The sequence below is a fragment of the Schistocerca cancellata genome, chromosome 7 (genome assembly GCF_023864275.1).
Source record: "Schistocerca cancellata isolate TAMUIC-IGC-003103 chromosome 7, iqSchCanc2.1, whole genome shotgun sequence".
NCBI classification, from domain to species: Eukaryota; Metazoa; Arthropoda; class Insecta; order Orthoptera; family Acrididae; genus Schistocerca; species Schistocerca cancellata.
The window spans coordinates 248,544,952-248,566,985 of NC_064632.1; the positions used below are offsets into that span (position 1 = coordinate 248,544,952).

General features: G+C 39.2%; 1 protein-coding gene across 1 annotated transcript in view; it reads right to left on the reverse strand.

Annotated features, from left to right (window-relative positions):
- LOC126092720 (uncharacterized) overlaps nt 1-22,034 on the reverse strand; it is a 271,027-nt gene that overhangs the window by 132,677 nt on the left and 116,316 nt on the right. The window contains exons 11-12 of the mRNA XM_049908444.1: nt 9,160-9,360; nt 7,488-7,700 (exon numbers count right to left, since the gene is read on the reverse strand). Coding sequence (XP_049764401.1) covers nt 7,488-7,700; nt 9,160-9,360 — 414 coding nt within the window. The remainder of the gene's footprint in view (nt 1-7,487; nt 7,701-9,159; nt 9,361-22,034) is intronic.

Below are 22,034 nucleotides of genomic sequence, written 5' to 3' on the forward strand. Positions count from 1 at the left end.
GAACGAGAGTTAGGCGAAAATGTTTCTCCCTTTGAAAATCTTTGCGGCCGCTTCTTAAAGTACATCAAATTCTGCACAGAAATTAGTCATCTTAGAATTAAAAATCTAGTCAGTTGCCGTGCTTCATTTCTGACAGTATCACTATTAGGCATAAGAATAATACGAATATAAACATGACACGATACGCATATTCTTCCGCGTTTGCTGTTGTCTCACTCTACTTTCGTAGTTTATAGGCAGGTAGGATTTAAATGAGATAGCAGCAAACACGACAGAATACATGACAAAATGTTGATATTCGTATTATTCTTATGGTGAAGAGAATACTGCATGTGATTCACATTTCATCAGGTTCCTATTAGCAACAATCTCTTCTCACAGGTAGGAAAAAATTCAGAAAGTAGAGTTGGCCATATTGACAAACATCCCAAACAGTCTTGCATGTCGGATTTTTGTAGTACATTGAAATTCTGCTACATTCGAAGAACAATACGGAATTTGTATTTACTTCATTGGATAATGAATGAACGTGCAGTGGTCGAAACTCGGGGCGGAGAAAAAAAAGCTCGTCTTCCACTTTTTTTTTTTTTTTTTTTTTTTTTAATTTATTTACTGACGCAGAGGTTTTGGCTCCAGTATTTATCTTTGTGCCTACTAAGCATGCCTGTGTAGCGCTACATATATTCGACGGCAGAAGTTAGTTGTGGCGGCACCTACCAACATTTTTCAGGATTTCCACTTGCTTTGCACTCGATTCTAAGCCGCAGGCGGCTGTTTGGATTACAAAAACCGGAAAAAAAGTGCGGCTTAGATTCGAGTAAATATGGTATATAAATCTCATCTTGGGTTCTAGTTGGGAATTAGTGTACTTTAAGCTTAACAGATCCTGAAATTAAAAGAAAATCAGCAGTTTCTTTTAATGTTACTCATTTTTTGTTCTGTCACACATTGACCAGCCACAAAGAAGCCCCACAGTGAATGCTGCTTTCAAACATAGTATGAGTTAGCTGATATTTGTAAGCAGCTGGAAATATCCTGACTACGGTCAAATGATGGGGTGCAGCTGTGAACAGGTAAGTGGGAGGGTTCCCAAGAGCCATGTACCACTCACACCAAAGGTACCTCAAAACTATATCCTCTCCTGTGGATCTTGTCTGCTCTACAGGACATATGGAATCCATGAGTAGTCACCCACTTGGCTGTGAGTGGTGTGTCAGTGGTAGGACTAGGTTACCTGTACAGAGGAGAGAGGGACCAGGGACAACTCAGGGTATTACACACATCCCCTAACCAACAAATTCAAGGTACTGACTTCCACTCAACCCAAAACTAAGCAATGAAACTCACTTGTTTCCAAACCTAATGTGACCTGTGTCAAGAGGAGGCAAACACAAAAGAGTAGGGACTGATGACCTTAGCTGTTTAGTCCCCCCTTAAACATCCCAACAACCACCACCACCACAAAAGAGTAGCGATTCCTTAATTGTATGTAACATATGGCGAATAATGGCACCTCTTTGGTAATGGCAGCAAGGAATAGGAAGAAACACCAGGTGCACTTAGTGTTTATGCCTGGGTGCAATATTTGACATGTTGAAGAGGCAATTCCACCAGGCATTGAGGGAACCAGATGCAACCAACTACAGATTGTATCACTTTTTGGAACAAATTATGTCTGTTGCAAGGATCTAAGGTCATGGTTGGACAATTACAGCAACAAAGACCAGCCCTGTTCACAGAGTTTATCCAAAACACAGAATTTGCAGCATTGTTCCAGAACTGATCATGCTTTCCCCCTTCCACAGTTCTGAGTTCGGTGAAAGAATTGAACCACAGACTTCGAAGGTTCTATGAAATGTTTAACTGTGACTTCCTGGACTTGTGCGCTAGGGTTGATAACCGTAGTGCCTCCAAAAATTGACTATGTGTGCACTACATATCATAGGCTGCTATCCATGTAGCTGACTGTGTGTGGAGTGCAAAAGGTGGTTCTCCATGCAGTGTAGATAAAGATAACTGTAGGAGACCAGGAAGTATCAGTGTAAGATCCAAAGAAATGCCCTCCCCAGCCCCAGGCGCAACTATCAAAATCATAGTGATTAACTGCCAAAGCAAACATAACAAAGTGCCAGAGTTTGAAGCACTCTTAAAAAGCAGTGGAGCTTACATAATACTGCATATACAAACAATATTATGTTTAGGAAAGTTGCCATTCACCATATAGTGGAGATGCTGAGTCGCAGATAGGCACAACACAAAGACTGTCACAAATAACGCTTTCAGCCCATAGGGCCTTTGTCAAAAACAGAAGGCCTTTGTCAAAAACAGACGATACACACACACACACACACACACACACACACACACACACACACTCACGCAAATGCAACTCACACACACATGACTGCAGTCTCAGGCAACTGTAGCCACACTGCGCGCAGCAGCACCAGTGCATAATGGGAGTGGCAACTGGGAGGGGGTAAGGAGGAAGCTGGGGTGGGGAGGGGGAGGTATAGTACGGTAGGGGTGGTGGACAGTGCATTGCTGCTGGGGCACAGGCAGGGACAAGGTGGAGAGAGGGTAGGACAGCTATGTGCAGTCGGGAGTTTAGATGGAGGGCAGGGGAGAGGTGGTGAGGGAGGGGGAGGGGACGGCAGAAAAGAAGAGAAGTAAAAAGACTGAGTCTGATGGAGGAACAAGGGCTGTATAGTGCTGGAATTAGAGCAGGGAGGCTGGATGGGTGAGGTCAATGACTAATGAAGGTTGAGACCAGGAGGGTTATTGGAATGTAGGATATACTGCAGGGAACGTTCCAATCTGTGCAATTCAGTAAAGCCGGTGTTGGTGGGAAGGATCCACATGGAACACACTGCGAAGCAGTCATTGAAATGAAGGCGTCATGTTTGGCAGCGTGCTCAGCAAATGGGTGTGGTGGTCCACTTACTTCTTGGCCACAGTTTGTCGGTGGCCATTCATGTGGACAGAAGATAGCAGTAAAAGACTGTGTGCTTTTTATTTATTTTTATTTTTTAATACAATAAATGCTATTAATTTTCACTCAGTTCATTTCTAAGCCAATATTTCACCAGTCAAAAATTCCATCCATGAAATTCAATTCACGAAAGCCTGAAAAATATGTTTTCTCATGCTAAAAGTTTTCGATTTATAGATGTGATTTTATTTTTAAACTTTTTATACTGGCTTTTACACAATTGTGTATTTTACTTTGCCAGGCTAGGAGCTTCCCATTACTATCATTTGTAACTTTTATGTGGAGTTTAAGAATCGATCTAATTCCACATATTGTATGTCACTACATGTTATATCATCAGATGTTCATTTTGCCATATGAAGTAATTTTAATTAATGACTATGCATTCTGCATTTTAACTATTAAATTTACGATACTGGTTACTCATGTACCCTAGATATAGTGCCACCTGCTGGCTTCAGTTATTTGTAATTGAAGTTAATTGTAACTGCCATGTTATTCGTAACAGGGCCAAAAATTCATGCAAAATGATTAACTTAAACAGCAAGAGCATAGTGCTGAAAGTTCTCAACTGATAGTAAGAAAACTCACAACTCAAAAAAAATTTGACTTTTTTTAACAAGAACATACAAAAATTTTACAGCATATTTCTGTATGGTGGTTCTCTTTATTGCCATCTCGTGAACATTTACTAAGACACTGGGAAGTTATACAGTCATACTTCCTCTTTCAAGGGGAAGAAGAGACAAGCTCTTTAATATGGACTTCATGAAATGTGTGGATGAATAAGATGAATAATCACTTCTCTTTTTTATATGCAGTTCATACATAACGATAGGATTTTCATTACATCAACAGTTTTACAGTTTCAAAATTGAAACTTGCAAACTACATATCTTTGTGATGGTTTACAATACTTGAAGAAAATGCCTGAATATTGATTAAAATTTAAGGGTCATGGGTTGGGTGCAGACACCATGTGCGAGTATATGTGTGAGCTGGCATTATCATGGAATGCTGATGAACTGTGGTGTCACAATACACTGGCTGCTGAGCACACACAGTAGTCACGTTGTGTAGCTGACTCCCTGTACGGGCAGAACAGTTTCCAAAAATGGTTCTGACGTGGAATTATGTCTTTTTTGACTCACAATGGAGTACTGACAAATCCTTATTTGTTCGTGGTAGGATGTCAGACACTGTTAAAACGGGTCGGCACAGCGATCACATTATTATAGATGTGGTGATGGCTAATAACTCGTAGTTCAGATATTCCTGTGACTCATGGACCCAATGCCTGCAATGATCCTGACAAATACCAAGGGAGACCCTCAGCTAAGGACACAAACCTCATAAATGCCTTATAAAAAGATTTTTTAATGTTTATTGTGACTCAAAATCTGAAGAGACTGAGCAAATTATACTAGGACAAATTTAAAAAAATATGCTTCTAATGTTTGTAAGAGAAGCCTACACTATCTATGTTTAATTTCAAAACCTAACCTCCCAAGAAATTCACTGTTCTGAGCAGGAAAGATGAGATGGCCATTGATAGCCTGACAGATATTGTAAATGACCATAGCATTAAAGTAAAAAATGATGAATTGTACAATCAATTGACAGCATTAAGAAGTGTCATTGAAACTTTTAAAACTTCTGATTTGCCAATAGACCAAAAACTGGTTCATTTCATTACTAAAACTGCAGCCCCAGAGCTATCAAAGGTATTTAAATTTGTGTTTTCTGTTCCTGTGAGCAATGCATATGTAAAATGAGTGTTTACCTGATGAGAAACTTGTGGACTGATGAGCAAAACAAACTGAAGGTGACTCCTGTGGAAAGTGAACTTCTTGTTAAAATAAACTACAATATGAGCTGCTCAGAGTTCCATAAGCATGATCTACATGAGAAGAAACTTCTAAAGGCTGCTATATCAAACAACTATGACTGTAAGTTCCATCCCCAGCTCCAATTACTTTCACTGATGTACAGCATAAACACCATAAACTTTTAATTATTTTAAGTTTCAAGTATGGTATTTGCAATTCAGTTTTCTTGTGAGGATAAAAATTGACAAATACTAGTAAGAATGGCAAATTTTATATATTAAGTGCTATCTTTTGTTTGAAGTGTCCCAACTTTTGACTTCCAAAAGGTGGTAGTATCCTGACTTTTGACCTGCCAAAAGTGGCAACCCTACCACAGAAAGAGAACGAATCTTTCAACCACAGCCTCTGGTAGTACTCATTCATCATCTTACAGAAATAATGTAATGATATTTTATAGGATGTCCTTGTTGGAATTACTTTACAGCTGTAGCTGCAGCTGTTCTTTCACTTGCAAAAAAACGTTATTATATGTATGAGGTTCATTCAAATGAAACCTGGTCAGTGCATCTAACTTTGCCTTACACGTAAGGTGGCACCATGCAACTGGGGGTATGGTGGCGCCATCTATTGGTAGAGAGATTAACACCTGTGCAACATTTGATGTTACATAGAGCCAGTGTGGTTTCATGCTGAAGAGAAGGTGGTCACACAAGTTATAATCCACTAGCGAACACGCAGGTGAGTAAGCAGGAACAATGAGGAATGATTCATGCATCAATGGATGAAAGCTGTGTACAGTGAGTACAGTCTGAGTCGTTCAAATGTTCTGGAATGGCGCAAACGATTCACTGAGGAGTACGAGTCACTGGAAGGTGATGCTCATCCTGGAGAGGCTCATCGTGTCACCACACTGCAAATGGTTGTGGAAGTGAATGCTTCAGTCTTCGACAACTGCAGAATCACAATGGGCGAGATCCATCAGTTAGTGGGTATCAGCATGGGCACAGCCCACACCATAATGCATCAACACTTGAACTTTCGAAAAATCTGTGTGCAGTGGGTTTCCCAGCAACTGATTGCCAAACAGTGCAATACTCGAATGGCGCTCTCTTTGAGTCATCTGAAACGTTATCATGAGGAGGAATACAGCTTTCTGTCACATCTTGTCACAGGTGCCAAAACATGGTGTCACCATTTTGAACCAGAAAGCAAGCATCAGAGTAAGCAGTAGAATCATGCGACTTCACCACCTCCAAAGATATCAAAGACCGTGCACACCAGTTCTGGTAAGGTCATGATGTCCTCCTTTTTTGACCACAAGGCTCCATGAGTTCCTGGAAAGGGGAACCACCATCAATGCCCAGTATTATCAAGCCACTTTATAGAACCTTAGATGAGCCATCAAGCTGAAACGCTGAGGCATGCTGTCCAGTTGCGTTATTCTCCTGCATGATAATGCCCGCCCACACATGGCCAATGCAATGAAGATGACATTGCAGCAGTTTTGGTGGGAAACGCTGGAACATCCACTGTACAGTCCTGGCCTTTCACCGTGTGACTTTCATGTGTTCGGACCTCTAAAACAAGCTATTTGTGGACATCAATTCGCAACAGACGATGAAGTGTGTGTCTGGGCCCAGACCTGGATCCAACAGCAGCCTACTAGCTTCTTCAAGGATGGAATCGACCGGTTAGTGTCACATTGGGATAAATGTGCCAACAGTTTTGGCGACTATTTTTGAGTATGTGTACTGTGCATAGCTACATTTTTGAGTTAATAAAATCATTACCATCACTTTACACTAACGACCGGGTTTATTTGAAAGCCCCTTATAAAATACCAAAGGCGAGACCAATAAATTCTCTTGGATAAAGTGTACCTTTTTTATTTGTGCAAATCAAAATATTCATTGGGCTTTGTCATTCTGTAACATCTGAGATTACACACAATGGAACAGTCACTTGCTTGAGCTGTTGCTTGTTACCACAAGCTGTTAACTTTAAAAAAAAAGTAAGATTCCTATTTTTCTTTGTTCTAATTCATAGCTTTTATATCCTCTATTCAGATTTTAGCAGGTTATACTTTTCATGGTTACATAAAAAGAGGCTTGTTATAGTTGTTTCTTCACCTATCAGAAATGTTAATTGTATTAAAATTCATACGACAATTGTGGAGCTTTATTAGGAAAAGGATACCCTGCTAATCACCATAAAGATGACACTCTGATTTAAAGACAGGCAAAATGAAAAGACTGTTACACATTACAGCTTTCATATAAAGCCTTCTTCAGCACTTTCACAAAAGAAAACACCTCACGCATGACTGATGCCACCGACAGCTCTGACCAGCATGATTCAGATCAGAGCTGCCAGTGGTAGCGGTCATGTGCACATGAGGTGTGTGTGTGTGTGTGTTTTCTGTGCTGAACAAGTCTTTGGCCAAAAACTAAAACATGTAACAGTCTCTTCACTGTGGCTGTCTACAGATCAACAGGTCATCTGTATGGGAGCAATACTGTATCCTTTTCCTAATAATGTTGATATTCCAACCTACAGTTTCCATTGTTTGATTCTGGAGATATATGTTAGGTTTATTACAGAGTACGCAACTACAATTACTACTTAGTACGTTAAAGCTTTCAAAGCAGGGAGCTACCTCACCTCACCTGGCGTGCACTCTGGCTCCTGTGACGAAGACCACTCCCCATGCCAACACTGCATATTGTTTGGTCCTTTTATATTGTAACCAATAATGCAACCAAAGTCTACAACTTTACCATGGGGTACATCTGCACTTGCATTTAACATCACACCTGGCTTGCCATCAGCTGGTGCTAAACGAAACAGTCCGTGCTCCATTTTGGGAATGTGACATGGTACTGAAAAAATTTGAATGATAAATTTAAGATTTTAACAATACTGTTTGTTTCAAAAAAATAAATATTTAAGATTATCAAGTCAGTAAAATTTTCAGAAAAATTCTAGAAATTGTCTGTGAACACATTCAATAACAGTTTCCAATAACAGTTTGCAACTTTGGCACACACACAAACACACAATATTTGTATCCATTATCACCTTGCCCATCTGGATCTATCACCACATAATATACAGGGTGTTTCAAAATGAATAGATGGGTATTAAAGATTTGCAGCATTTATTACATTCAATGTACAGTTATGAATAATACATCAAATGAAAGAGCGACTCAAACAGTTTTTCTTACAAGTGTTCAATGTGCGCACCATTCGCCACCTACTGATTCAATAGGTGAGTCCTTCCCAAACTTTCATCAGTGTGTCTGAAGTAATTGCTGCAATAAAGCTATTTCTAAAGTCAAGTAGATCAGCTGGTAGCAGAGGCACATACACATGATACTTTGTGTGGCCCCAAAGGTAAAAAATCACATGGTGGCTAATCATGTGTTAATGTGGAAGTCATGCAGAACAAGCTATGCCATCCAGCCCCTTGAAGCCAATCCAACACCACACTTCACTGAAAAAATAAAGGCCCATAAACTTTCCAACAGGATACAGTGCATACAAAAAATTTGGGGACTCTTGTTCGAACTGTACAATCTCGTCACAATTTGCTTACCCCCAGATGTGGACATTATGTGTGCTCACATTTCCACTTACCCGAAATTTCAGTTTGTCACTGAAGATGACACGATCCAGAAAATCTTTGTCATCATGCCATAACATTTTGTTTACAGTGATGTACCATAAACCATAGTCTGCAGGTTTTAGAGCTTCGAACAACTGCAAATGACAAGGACATAGTTGTAAGCATCTCCATCAGAATCTCCACCAAACGTCACTGAAATTGGTAATCCACAACTACCTTTTGAAACTGATTTCTTGGGGCTATGCATGGAAGTCTCTCACTTGTTCAACACATTCTTTAGTCACTCTTGGTCATTACATACTCTTCCCTTTGCGCACAGATGTACAAACAAAATGAGTTGCTCTTTCATTTGATGTATTACTTATAATTGTAAGATGAATTTAAGAAATGCTACAAAGCCTTAAAACCTGTATATTAATTTTGAAACACCTTGTGATATACTATGTCTATATAATGAGTGCAAATTGTTAAACAAGGGATCGTTCTGAATGTAGAACATTAAATGTGAGCATAATTGACAGTTCTGTTAATAAAGCTAAGTATTATGATAGGAATTAGCTTTTAATGTACACTACTAACATACCACAGTTTCATGAACCAAAAGCCACAATTACAAGAAAAGGTATGATTCATACATAAAAGAAACTACATTTCAATTGTTTTTAATTTAGTACATTATTTCTTACATGAGGTAGTATATAGGTCTCTTACAAGCAATGCAGTCAGGTTTCCCAGGTCTCCAGCGGCCTCGTGCACATTTAGCAGTGTTGTTGCTGAGTGTCGGACCATAACCTTGATCACATGTAACACGTGCCACAGTCCCAGTTGAGTAATTGTGAATGGGATCACGGCCATTCTTCAGAATTTCAATCTTCACAAAGGGTTCACTAGATAAAGGCTCACAGGGACCAGCTGAAAAAAATTACTTTGTATTCATAACACCGAATCATGTACTTTTGATTACTGATTTAATAAGATGACTTTCTATGGTGCTTTTGTTGATTTTGAAGATAAAATTTACTCAGACTACTACATAGCAGTCTTGCAAGACTTATCTGAGCAAGGCATTCAGAGAGCCTATAAGTGGTTAAACAGAACATCTATGCCATGTCTCCAGCATTTTTTAGTAGCAGCAAATGGACAATAGATTCCCCCAGAAAAAGAGGTGTTACATAATGTGTTTGCATCTCAACTAAACTGTTCTCAGCTGTATTGTAAATGGCAGTATGGAGTGACCTAGGAAGATACTGGGAGTGTAAATCAACAGAAGAAGGCTCAACAAACCGAAATTTATGGATGATACTAAGCTGTTGGCTAAAGCATTGAGTAAATTCAGTTCTTGTTTACTTACCTCGCTCCAAATGAAGTTAGTTAGCCTCACCTTGAACATTTTGAAAATAAGATACTGTCCAAATAGATTGCAACAGGATATGTTTACATGCATAATTTGATCCTGCAAAATGTGAGCAAGTAAATCTATCTTGGATAGTTCATAGATATGGCGAGTGACTTAAAACTTGAAATCTGCCTTTGCATGAATCTAGGCTGGGATGCTTTTGGATATGATGCATCAATCTCCTGACTGAAGATGCCCGTAAAATTGAAAAATATATTTTGTGACTAATGAATTTTTCCATTGTCATTGCAGGCAGTGAAATCTGGTCACTGTATGAATTTATTAGAGGAAAATTCATAACTTGGCAGAGAATGATGGGGAGAAAAAATATAAGATGAGTGAAAGGGGCATATGGTCTCTCACAAAGATCAGTGCCATCCTGGAAACTGTAGTCTTACTGAAATGGCAATGAACTGATCATGTTCCCTGATGCAAATGCATATGAGTGTGATGCTACACTGGAATCCTACAAACAAACAAAGACCCTGGAGAAGGCCACCAACCAGTGGAAAAAAGACATCTTGGAAGTCAGAAGAGTTAGTAGGAGAGGCCAGATATAGAGGATTTTGCTAAACGTTTGCCTCTCTCCATAACTCAAAGAGGCCACATCATTTTATGACAGAAATGGTTGTTGATGACAAACTCTGAATCAGATACAGGAACAGAAGTATTGACAATTTCTTGAGATATTCTGGCTTTTTTTATCATTCTGAAGCCAAACTACTAGCAATGCTCTAAGATTTTCGTATGTATTGGAATTCATATTTTCAGTACACCTCAACAACAACAAAAAAGGCCATAGAAATCATGGTAAAAGGTAATACTGTACCTAACACTCAATACAACAAACTTAAAACAAAACCCAATGTACACACAAAATAAATGAAATGCCGCTACTTACGAAGATATCTAATATTATGTATTGGAAGCTATGAAGGAAAATAATAATGGCCAAGATAAATTAAGCTGAAAATGGGAAAGAAAGAATGATGGACGACTCCTTGCACCACACTGTAGTGATACTCCTTCCTCTGAAGTTTTTGGCTGCTTTTGGAGGCAAGTCAGGTGATCAGTAAAATCACCACCATTGATATGAAGTTTTGCCCAGAGGACTGCAAATGCAGTTTCAATTTCTGTCTCAATGGATTTGAGTTTCTTGTTTGCTAAGATGAGTACACCACTTCCACCTCCCATTAGCCTATTTTTGTGACATACACTTAGGTATACATAAAAATCTCACAATTGTGTCCTTGTTTCCTGACTGAGGAAGGAACTAGAGCTGTTGTATTGTTACAAATGAAATGCTGGTACTTAACAAAGATCTTTTGGACACCAATAAGGAAAATAATTCTGGTAAAGATAAATTAACCTGGAAATGGGAAAGAAAGAATGATGAATGGCTCCTTGCACTGCAGTGATACTATCTCCTCTGAAGAGTGAGGTTATTTTTGAAGATGATTCAGGTGATCATTAGAAGGACTAAGTTATAATCTTATTGCCAGTAATTAGAATTTCCTGTCCTGGAAGAAATACTGGCCATGCATTATGTCTCCTTGAAATTTTATGGTTTTGACTGACTATGACTTATTGCAAGCAGAGTTAATATAAATACATCAATACAAAAAATAAATCACCATCACTGAAAAAGAAATCCCAAAGTTGTCTAAAGATTTAACAATCGTAACATTTGAATGTACAGGAAGGAGAAGTTGGACATGTTTGCTTTGCTCTTACACACTGTACACTTGTACAGATGATATTTTATGACAGCTAATGGAGAAATTTCTAGCAGTAGGGAAGGAGTCACAAACTGCCTTTGTAGACTTTTCAAAAGTTTATGACATGGTTCGTAGAGCAAAACAGTGGGCAGCTATGAAAGATACAGACACGGATTACCATTTTGGAATGTACAAAGGTAATACGGTACGACTTACACTGATCAACCAGAACATTATGACCACCTATCTAATGGCTGGTATGTCCACCTTTGGCACAGATAACGGCAGCAGTGTGTCATGGCATGGAAGCAATGAGACCTTGGTAGGTTGCTGAAAGGAGTTGGCAACACATCTGCACACACAAGTCACCTAATTCCTGTAAATTCTGGGGAGGGGGTGAAGAGCTCTTACACTGCATTCAATCACATCCCATATGTGTTTAATTGCGTTCAGATATGGTGAGTTTAGGGGCCAGAACATCAACTGGAACATGTCACTACATTCCTCGAACCACTCCATCATACCCCTTGTCTTGTGACATGGCATATTACCTTGCTGAAAAATGCCACAGCCACTGGGAAACATGAACACCATATATGTGGTCTGCAACCAGTGTAAGATACTCTGTGGCCAACATTGTGCCTTGCATGAGCTCCACTGCACCCATGGATGCCTACGTGAGTATTCCCCAGAGCATAACGAAGACACCACCAGCTTGTCTCCATCCCAGAGTACAGGTGTCAAGGAGCTGTTCCCTTGGAAGGTGACAGATTAACACCCTCCCATTGGCATGATGAAGAAAGTATTGGAATTCATCAGATCATGCAACACTCTGCCACTGTACCAGTGTGCAGCACTAATGCTCATTTGCTCATTTCAATCGTAGTTGCCTATGTCGTCTTGCTAACATTGGCACATGCAAGGGATGTTGGCTGCAGAGCCCCATCATTAGGAGTGTTTGGTGCACTGTATGTTCAGACACACTTGTACTCTGTCCAGCATTAAAGTTCCTCCACAGTTCGCTGCCTGTCCTCTTTTACCAATCAACCCAGTCTACATCATCCGACATCTGTAATTTGGCATGGCCGCCCCACCCCACAATGTCTGGATGTGGTTTTGCCACTTGCTGAAGACACTCCCCACAGCACTCCTTGAAAACCTGACAAGCTGAGCAGTTTCCGAAATGCTCATAGTGAGCGCGCTATCACAATCTGCCCTCAGTCAAACTCAGATATATCGCTCACCTTCCCCATTCTACATCACGGACAGTACGTTCACTGATACTACATGCATTGTGCATGTGACTGATATAACGATTTGACAACTTCCCACTTCTCTTATACAAGTCGACTTACTTGGTGTACACAGTCGATCTTCTTCTCTGGCTTCTTGAATCTCTATAAACTTCTTCTCTGAAGAATGATGCTAGTTACAGAAACCTCTCTACTCGTGAAATAATTAGGTACTCAAAGAATAGTTTTCAGCAACTATCGGTATATTTGAGCTTCATAAAGAACAAAATTCACACTTCTCACATAAACATTAGGCTTCTTGTAAGTCACTCGCATTGTCTCACATTAGAAACAGATTTAAGAACATTTAGCAAAGAATTGACTTAACAACCATAACTCTATTACAAACAAATCGTAAAATACGTCTTGCCTCCAGCAAGCCCAAGATAAGAGTTTTTTCTTTTTTTTTTAGGCTTCAGAATCTCAATAGTTCTTGTTATTTATAACAATGGTCACAGACATGATTAGCACAGAATAACCTAGAAGTTCCGTGGTTCTTCAGTATACTTTCACTATAATTTCCATGGATCGCTCGACAAGTACTTGTTGGTGCCGTTTGTCCGCTGCGTCTACCTTCTGCTTGTGACCGATTTCACACCTGCGCACACAAACTTGTGACACACAGTAGGTAGGATTCTAGCATCCCACTCTCACATCTAAAAAATTGTGTGTTTGAGACAGTAGAAGGCTAAGTGGTTCTAGAATTTAGGCAGGAATTCTTGAACACTGTATATTCCCCCCCCCCCCCCCCCTCCCCAGATTGAACACGCAATATTTTTTACATAATCACCCGTAACCACATTACATATCATAATCCTATACTTTTCTCCTAAATGTTTATATACATATTTTTTCAACTAAATTTCTTTGTACTCTCTTAAAAAGGCTTCTGCTTACAGTCTTTCTACTTCTTTATTACTCTACTTTGTTTGGACATGAACATTTGTGTGAGGTTTTACTCAACTTTTCTAATATATAGGAATTATGAGGACTCCCTTTCTCCAACTGTAAACTCCAGGTGTTCATGACACATGAGTAATCTACTTTCTGTTCTCATCTATTGTACTACCTTTCCTTAGTATGTACTATTTTTAATATTCTTCATAGTTTGGAGGAACTTTTCCCTGCAAAATTTCGTTACTTTTGTCACAATACTGTCCCTTTCCCCTGGGATCAGTACCTATACCTTGCTTGTGGGTTGACCTTATAAGAGCACTTCCTCTTTCCATTCTGGTAGGTACGCCCCTTTATAAAACATTCCTATTTTTTAGGCCACAGGTCATCCTATTTCCATGTAGGTAACCTGTCTTTCATATTTAGTAAATGCTGGGTATGCCCCCCTTACTTTTCTGAGTAGGCCTCACAGTTCATTACCCTAGCATACGTTTCTATGTATACTATAATTAAGTATCTCCTGGTAAATCTACAAATCTACTCTACACTTCACATTCACTTCTTAATATATCATTTAATCCCTAGAGTCTTCCTCTACTTCTCAACTTCTATACTCTTAATAGATACTATGTCTATCTATAATTCAAGTCCAACTAGCCTATTATTCATCAATTTTCAGAGTATTTATTACACTTACTTTTTTTAAATGACTATAACAATCAGTTACGCTCTGGTTTGCATTTTTTTTCTTTGCTCATGCCTCCTTTTCATGTATACTTGATGTAGAATCATTTCAATGTTTGTGTATAAAGGTATTCTTGTGTGAATGTGGATGTGTGTTCTTGTAGTCTGATTCTTTGGCATTCTTATCTTAAGATAAGATTTAGATTATTAGAAACCACAGAAACAACGAAGGACTTTAGCGATAGAAGTTTGTGAATATGGAAAGAGGGAAAAAATAGACAGGTCCTCAAATGAGAAGTAAGAAATGAAAAAAAAATAGATATGGTTGCTAAGATCTAAGAAGAGGAAGAAGATAGCCCCAAAGACAGGAAATCCTTACTACCTCCCTTCCCCAGGATCCCTACCTCTGGGGTACTTGAGTGAGATGCCGGAGGAGGTTTGGTGTTAAATCGTCTCCTATAGAATGGACATTCCCACCTTCACCCTTGAGGTCCCCAAAGGAAATCTTAGCAACCCTATGGAAACAGCAAATGGTGAAGAATCAGGCACACTTGTTTACGAGGGTTTTCTGAAAAGTGTGATGTGTGTTTTGTGTTAGCCATGGTTTATTTGCTCTTGTAAACCATGCTTTTATCTACAGCATCCACCCCTTTCAAACTTAATACAAATTCTGCCATTTATATCACAACTCACAAAAGGCATAAAATTTTCTATACATAATAGGTATATTAGTTGTTCAACTAGTCACACAATATTATATTTTCTACAAACGTAATATTATTCCATTCAGTTCACTTTATCTAAATATCACTTTTTACCTGTGATTCTCTAGGATTGTTTTTTATTTGACTGTCATATCTGGTTTTCTAGGATATAATAATACAGTATAGTTTAAGATTTTAGGAATAGATGACAGAATAGTTTAAGATTTTAAAGGAATTCGGTGCAGGAAAACTATTTTGGAAGAAACACCGAAAACAACTCGGGATCCGACAGTCATCACTCTGCCCGTTAACTCAGAATGTTAACGTCCCTGGGGGATATATGACTCTGCCCGGGTCCCATGGATCTGATATTAACTTTTCTTGTGCACTGGCAGACCGGTATTTCTCTTCAAACTTCTTTTGAAAGTCTCCCCACTGCAAATCAGTCACCACTTCCCAAGTTAACACAACATTACATGAAGATACTCTTTTTTCTATTTTGTGTTGAATAATCTTGAATTCTTCCAGAGTTCACCTATGCCCTTCCTGGTATCAGTAAGTTTGGAAGAAGCCATAGGCGACACGTTCCTGGATGTTATTCTCTCAGTAACCTTTCTTTCTATAATTTCTTTGACTTGTTCTTCCAAACTACTTACATTTACAATATCAGAGTTTGCTACTTTCTCTTTAAAGCTTCTTTCTATATTATCCACTCGTGTACTTACACCTGTAATTTGTGATTGAATGACAGGCATTAACTCGCTCTGCTTATCTACACTTTCTTTTGAAGTATGCTTATCTACACTTTCTTTTAAAGGACTAAGTCCCTGCTTTACAGCATTAAATTTGATGTTACACACATTCTAATTTTTCATTGATTTCTGATTCTACATTATTGAATCTGTCCTCAATCTCTAACTCTAACTTTTTTGATAACTCCTGGAAATTATAATTCTGTTCACTACTAAGTTCAGTGAACATTTAATTTACATGAAAGTGCAGGGAACTAGTCAATTCATTCTTTAAATCTATCTTAAAATTCTCTACTTTAGTCTGTGAAGCATTGAATTCAGTCTTCAATTTTCCCATGCCTTCACATAGATTACAAAATTCTTTACTTTGTGATACCTTGGCACTTAACAATCCTAAAGTTTCATTCTGAACATCCAATTTAGCATTTAAAGTTCCACTTTGAGCATCTAATTTTGCATTTAAAGTTGCACTCTGGTCATTTAATTTAGCATTTAAAGTTGAACTCTGTGCAACTAATTTAGCATTTAACTGGAGACTCTGAGCATTTAAGGCTTCATTTAATTGAGTTTTGATTACATTTACCAACTCAGACCAGTCTGGCCCTTCTTTATTAATTTTCTTAGCCATGACTGGATCTGAAATTTGCCCAACTTACTGTTTGTTATCCATATTTTTACAAGCTTTAGACCTTGTGAGCATTTAAAAATTAACTTTAAGCATAATCATTACATTAATAAAGTTCACTCAATAGTTTGTATCAGTTCCCACTAAGGTACTAAGGCTTTGTTTTGCACTCACCCAGCATAGACTTGTCGCATTGTAGGTGAGCGGATGTGACAGAAGGTCAGCACCGGTGAATAGCAGCTGGTGCCGGCGATGTCAGATGTAGGCTAGTTTCCACGTCTGCGTTCCCGTAATGCGTGTGAGAGCTGTATACTCCCTGCACCCGATCTTCTTAGTCGTATCATTCTAGACATATCTCTTCATAGTCTTAATATGTCAAGATTTCCTCTCTGATTTTTAACATTGTGACTTTCTGACATCTTCTCCTTTTTTACATTCACAAATTTTCTCCATCTGATCCTTTGGGCTTAATTCAATTTCTTGGAATGATTCTTTTGTCTCATTATGCTCAGTTTCTATGGCAACACGATATCTTCTTATCTCATTTTTGTCTCAAAATTCCTGTTTTCTTCTGTCCTTTCACACCGGTCGCCATGTTCTAACGTTTTTGTGATGACTTTTATAATAGGCCATCTCCTCTAAAACTGTGCTCTTTCGGCAACACTGTCAGTATATTTGGACTCTATGTACAATACCCCCCATGAACCATGGACCTTGCCGCTGGTGGGGAGGCTTGCGTGCCTCAGCGATACAGATGGCCGTACCGTAGGTGCAACCACAACGGAGGGGTATCTGTTGAGAGGCCAGACAAACATGTGGTTCCTGAAGAGGGGCAGCAGCCTTTTCAGTAGTTGCAGGGGCAACAGTCTGGATGATTGACTGATCTGGCCTTGTAACATTAACCAAAACGGCCTTGCTGTGCTGGTGCTGCGAACGGCTGAAAGCAAGGGGAAGCTACAGCCGTAATTTTTCCCGAGGACATGCAGCTTTACTGTATGATTAAATGATGATGGCGTCCTCTTGGGTAAAATATTCCGGAGGTAAAATAGTCCCCCATTCGGATCTCCGGGCGGGGACTACTCAGGAGGACGTCGTTATCAGGAGAAAGAAAACTGGCGTTCTACGGATCGGAGTGTGGAATGTCAGATCCCTTAATCGGGCAGGTAGGTTAGAAAATTTAAAAAGGGAAATGGATAGGTTAAGGTTAGATATAGTGGGAATTAGTGAAGTTCGGTGGCAGGAGGAACAAGACTTTTGGTCAGGTGATTACAGGGTTATAAATACAAAATCAAATAGGGGTAATGCAGGAGTAGGTTTAATAATGAATAAAAAAATAGGAGTGCGGGTTAGCTACTACAAACAGCATAGTGAACGCATTATTGTGGCCAAGATAGACACAAAGCCCATGCCTACTACAGTAGTACAAGTTTATATGCCAACTACCTCTGCAGATGATGAAGAAATAGATGAAATGTATGACGAGATAAAAGAAATTATTCAGGTAGTGAAAGGAGACGAAAATTTAATAGTCATGGGTGACTGGAATTCGTCAGTAGGAAAAGGGAGAGAAGGAAACATAGTAGGTGAATATGGATTGGGCGGAAGAAATGAAAGAGGAAGCCGCCTTGTAGAATTTTGCACAGAGCATAACTTAATCATAACCAACACTTGGTTTAAGAATCATAAAAGAAGGTTGTATACCTGGAAGAATCCTGGAGATACTAGTAGGTATCAGATAGATTATATAATGGTAAGACAGAGATTTAGGAACCAGGTTTTAAATTGTAAGACATTTCCTGGGGCAGATGTGGATTCTGACCACAATCTATTGGTTATGAACTGCAGATTGAAACTGAAGAAACTGCAAAAAGGTGGGAATTTAAGGAGATGGGACCTGGATAAACTGAAAGAACCAGAGGTTGTAGAGAGTTTCAGGGAGAGCATAAGGGAACAATTGACAGGAATGGGGGAAAGAAATACAGTAGAAGAAGAATGGGTAGCTCTGAGGGATGAAGTAGTTAAGGCAGCAGAGGATCAAGTAGGTAAAAAGACGAGGACTAATAGAAATCCTTGGGTAACAGAAGAAATATTGAATTTAATTGATGAAAGGAGAAAATACAAAAATGCAGTAAATGAAGCAGGCAAAAAGGAATACAAACGTCTCAAAAATGATATTGACAGGAAGTGCAAAATGGCTAAGCAGGCATGGCTAGAGGACAAATGTAAGGATGTAGAGGCTTGTCTCACTAGGGGTAAGATAGATACTGCCTACAGGAAAATTAAAGAGACCTTTGGAGAGAAGAGAACCACTTGTATGAATATCAAGAGCTCAGATGGCAACCCAGTTCTAAGCAAAGAAGGGAAGGCAGAAAGGTGGAAGGAGTATATAGAGGGTTTATACAAGGGCGATGTACTTGAGGACAATATTATGGAAATGGAAGAGGATGTAGATGAAGACGAAATGGGAGATAAGATACTGCGTGAAGAGTTTGACAGAGCACTGAAAGACCTGAGTCGAAACAAGGCCCCGGGAGTAGACAACATTCCATTTGAACTACTGATGGCCTCGGGAGAGCCAGTCATGACAAAACTCTACCATCTGATGAGCACGATGTATGAGACAGGCGAAATACCCTCAGACTTCAAGAAGAATATAATAATTCCAATCCCAAAGAAAGCAGGTGTTGACAGATGTGAAAATTACCGAACTATCAGTTTAATAAGTCACAGCTGCAAAATACTAACGCGAATTCTTTACAGACGAATGGAAAAACTAGTAGAAGCCGACCTCGGGGAAGATCAGTTTGGATTCTGTAGAAATGTTGGAACACGTGAGGCAATACTGACCTTACGACTTATCTTAGAAGAAAGATTAAGAAAAGGCAAACCTACGTTTCTAGCATTTGTAGACTTAGAGAAAGCTTTTGACAATGTTAACTGGAATACTCTCTTTCAAATTCTGAAGGTGGCAGGGGTAAAATACAGGGAGCGAAAGGCTATTTACAATTTGTATAGAAACCAGATGGCAGTTATAAGAGTCGAGGGGCATGAAAGGGAAGCAGTGGTTGGGAAAGGAGTAAGGCAGGGTTGTAGCCTCTCCCCGATGTTATTCAATCTGTATATTGAGCAAGCAGTAAAGGAAACAAAAGAAAAATTCGGAGTAGGTATTAAAATTCATGGAGAAGAAGTAAAAACTTTGAGGTTCGCCGATGACATTGTAATTCTGTCAGAGACAGCAAAGGACTTGGAAGAGCAGTTGAACGGAATGGACAGTGTCTTGAAAGGAGGATATAAGATGAACATCAACAAAAGCAAAACGAGGATAATGGAATGTAGTCAAATTAAGTCGGGTGATGCTGAGGGAATTAGATTAGGAAATGAGACACTTAAAGTAGTAAAGGAGTTTTGCTATTTAGGGAGTAAAATAACCGATGATGGTCGAAGTAGAGAGGATATAAAATGTAGACTGGCAATGGCAAGGAAAGCGTTTCTCAAGAAGAGGAATTTGTTAACATCGAGTATAGATTTAAGTGTCAGGAAGTCGTTTCTGAAAGTATTTGTATGGAGTGTAGCCATGTATGGAAGTGAAACATGGACGATAACTAGTTTGGACAAGAAGAGAATAGAAGCTTTCGAAATGTGGTGCTACAGAAGAATGCTGAAGATAAGGTGGGTAGATCACGTAACTAATGAGGAGGTATTGAATAGGATTGGGGAGAAGAGAAGTTTGTGGCACAACTTGACTAGAAGAAGGGATCGGTTGGTAGGACATGTTCTGAGGCATCAAGGCATCACAAATTTAGCATTGGAGGGCAGTGTGGAGGGTAAAAATCGTAGAGGGAGACCAAGAGATGAATACACTAAGCAGATTCAGAAGGATGTAGGTTGCAGTAGATACTGGGAGATGAAGAAGCTTGCACAGGATAGAGTAGCATGGAGAGCTGCATCAAACCAGTCTCAGGACTGAAGACCACAACAACAACAATGTACAATAACAAATTTGCTCTTTCAATATAAACATTAGACTTCCTGTAAGTCACTCATATCGTCTCACATTAGAAACAGACTTAAGTACATTTAGCAAAGAATTGGCTTAACAATCATAACTCTATTACAAACAAATCGTAAAATACGTCTTGCCTCCAATAAGCCCAAGATAAGAGTTATTTTTTAGGCTTCAGAGTCTCAATTGTTCTTGTTATTTATAGCAATGGTCACTGATATGATTAGCACAGAATAACCTAGAAGTTCCATGGTTCTTCCATATACTTTCACTAGAACTTCCATTGATCGCCTGACAAGTACTGGTCGGTGCCGTTTGTCTGCTGCGTCTACCTTCTGTTTGCGACTGATTTCACACCTGCACACACAAACTTTTGATGCCCAGTAGGTAGAATTCTAGCATCCCACTCTCACATCTAAAAAATTGTGCGTTTGAGACGGTAGAAGGCTGAGTGGTTTTAGAATTTATGCAGAAATTCTCGAAACACTACTAGCAGTCATTCCTTGTGAGGTGACACAGCTATCATCTGGATGGATTTATTTTGATAGTAGGTTGGTGGTAATAATGTTCTGGCAGATCAGTTTAAAAAAGGCTCAATAATAGAAGAACCTTTTAATGTCATTGAAGGGCTGAGAGACTGTTTCTGTATATCATCCACCTTTTTGAATTTACATGTAGAACTAGCTCTCCAAAGATGGTAGAACAGCTGTGAGGAAATGGGAATTTATTGTTAATGATATATAGGTGTCTTTTTAAGTTTAGCTGATGATCAGTCCATTCTGTCACACATTGAATATGATCTTGTGTTAACGATACAATGTTTATGTCAGGAATGTAACAAATGGAGACATAAATGAGTGCAAAAAAAGCTGAATACCTGATAGTGAATAGTGATGCTAGACATGAAGTACACATTAATGATGGAGTAGTTAGACAGATAAAAAATTTCAGTATATATAGGCATGTATTAACAAAAGTGAGTTGGGTAATCATCATCATCTTGGACAGTTTACAGCCTCTGGCTGGGTCTGTATGGAACGTAGGCCTCTCCATTGTCTTCTGTCTTGCCACCATCTCTTCGTCTTTACCTTGGTCCAGTTTTCTCCTTTCTTCTGGATGCATTCCTCTACTCCTTTCGGCCATCTGTCTCTTGGTCTTCCTCTTGGTCTCTTTCCTTCCAATTTCATCTCATGTATGCTCCTGGGTATCCTCTTCTCCTTCATTCTCTTAATGTGTCCATACCATTTCAGCCTTGATTTCTCTATCTCATCCTGTAATGGTTCCACCTTCATTAACTCTCTGATACTCTCATTTCTTAACCTGTCTATCTTTGTCACTCCAATAATGTTTCTCAAGAATTTCAACTCATTAGCTTGTACTTTGCTTTTCTCTCTTCCTTTCATAACCCAGGTTTCTGGTGCATATGAGAGAATTGGGACATAGTATGACCGGTATATAACCTTTTCACTGATTTGGGGTACATCCTTGCTCCATATCAGGCTTCTGACACTCTTCATC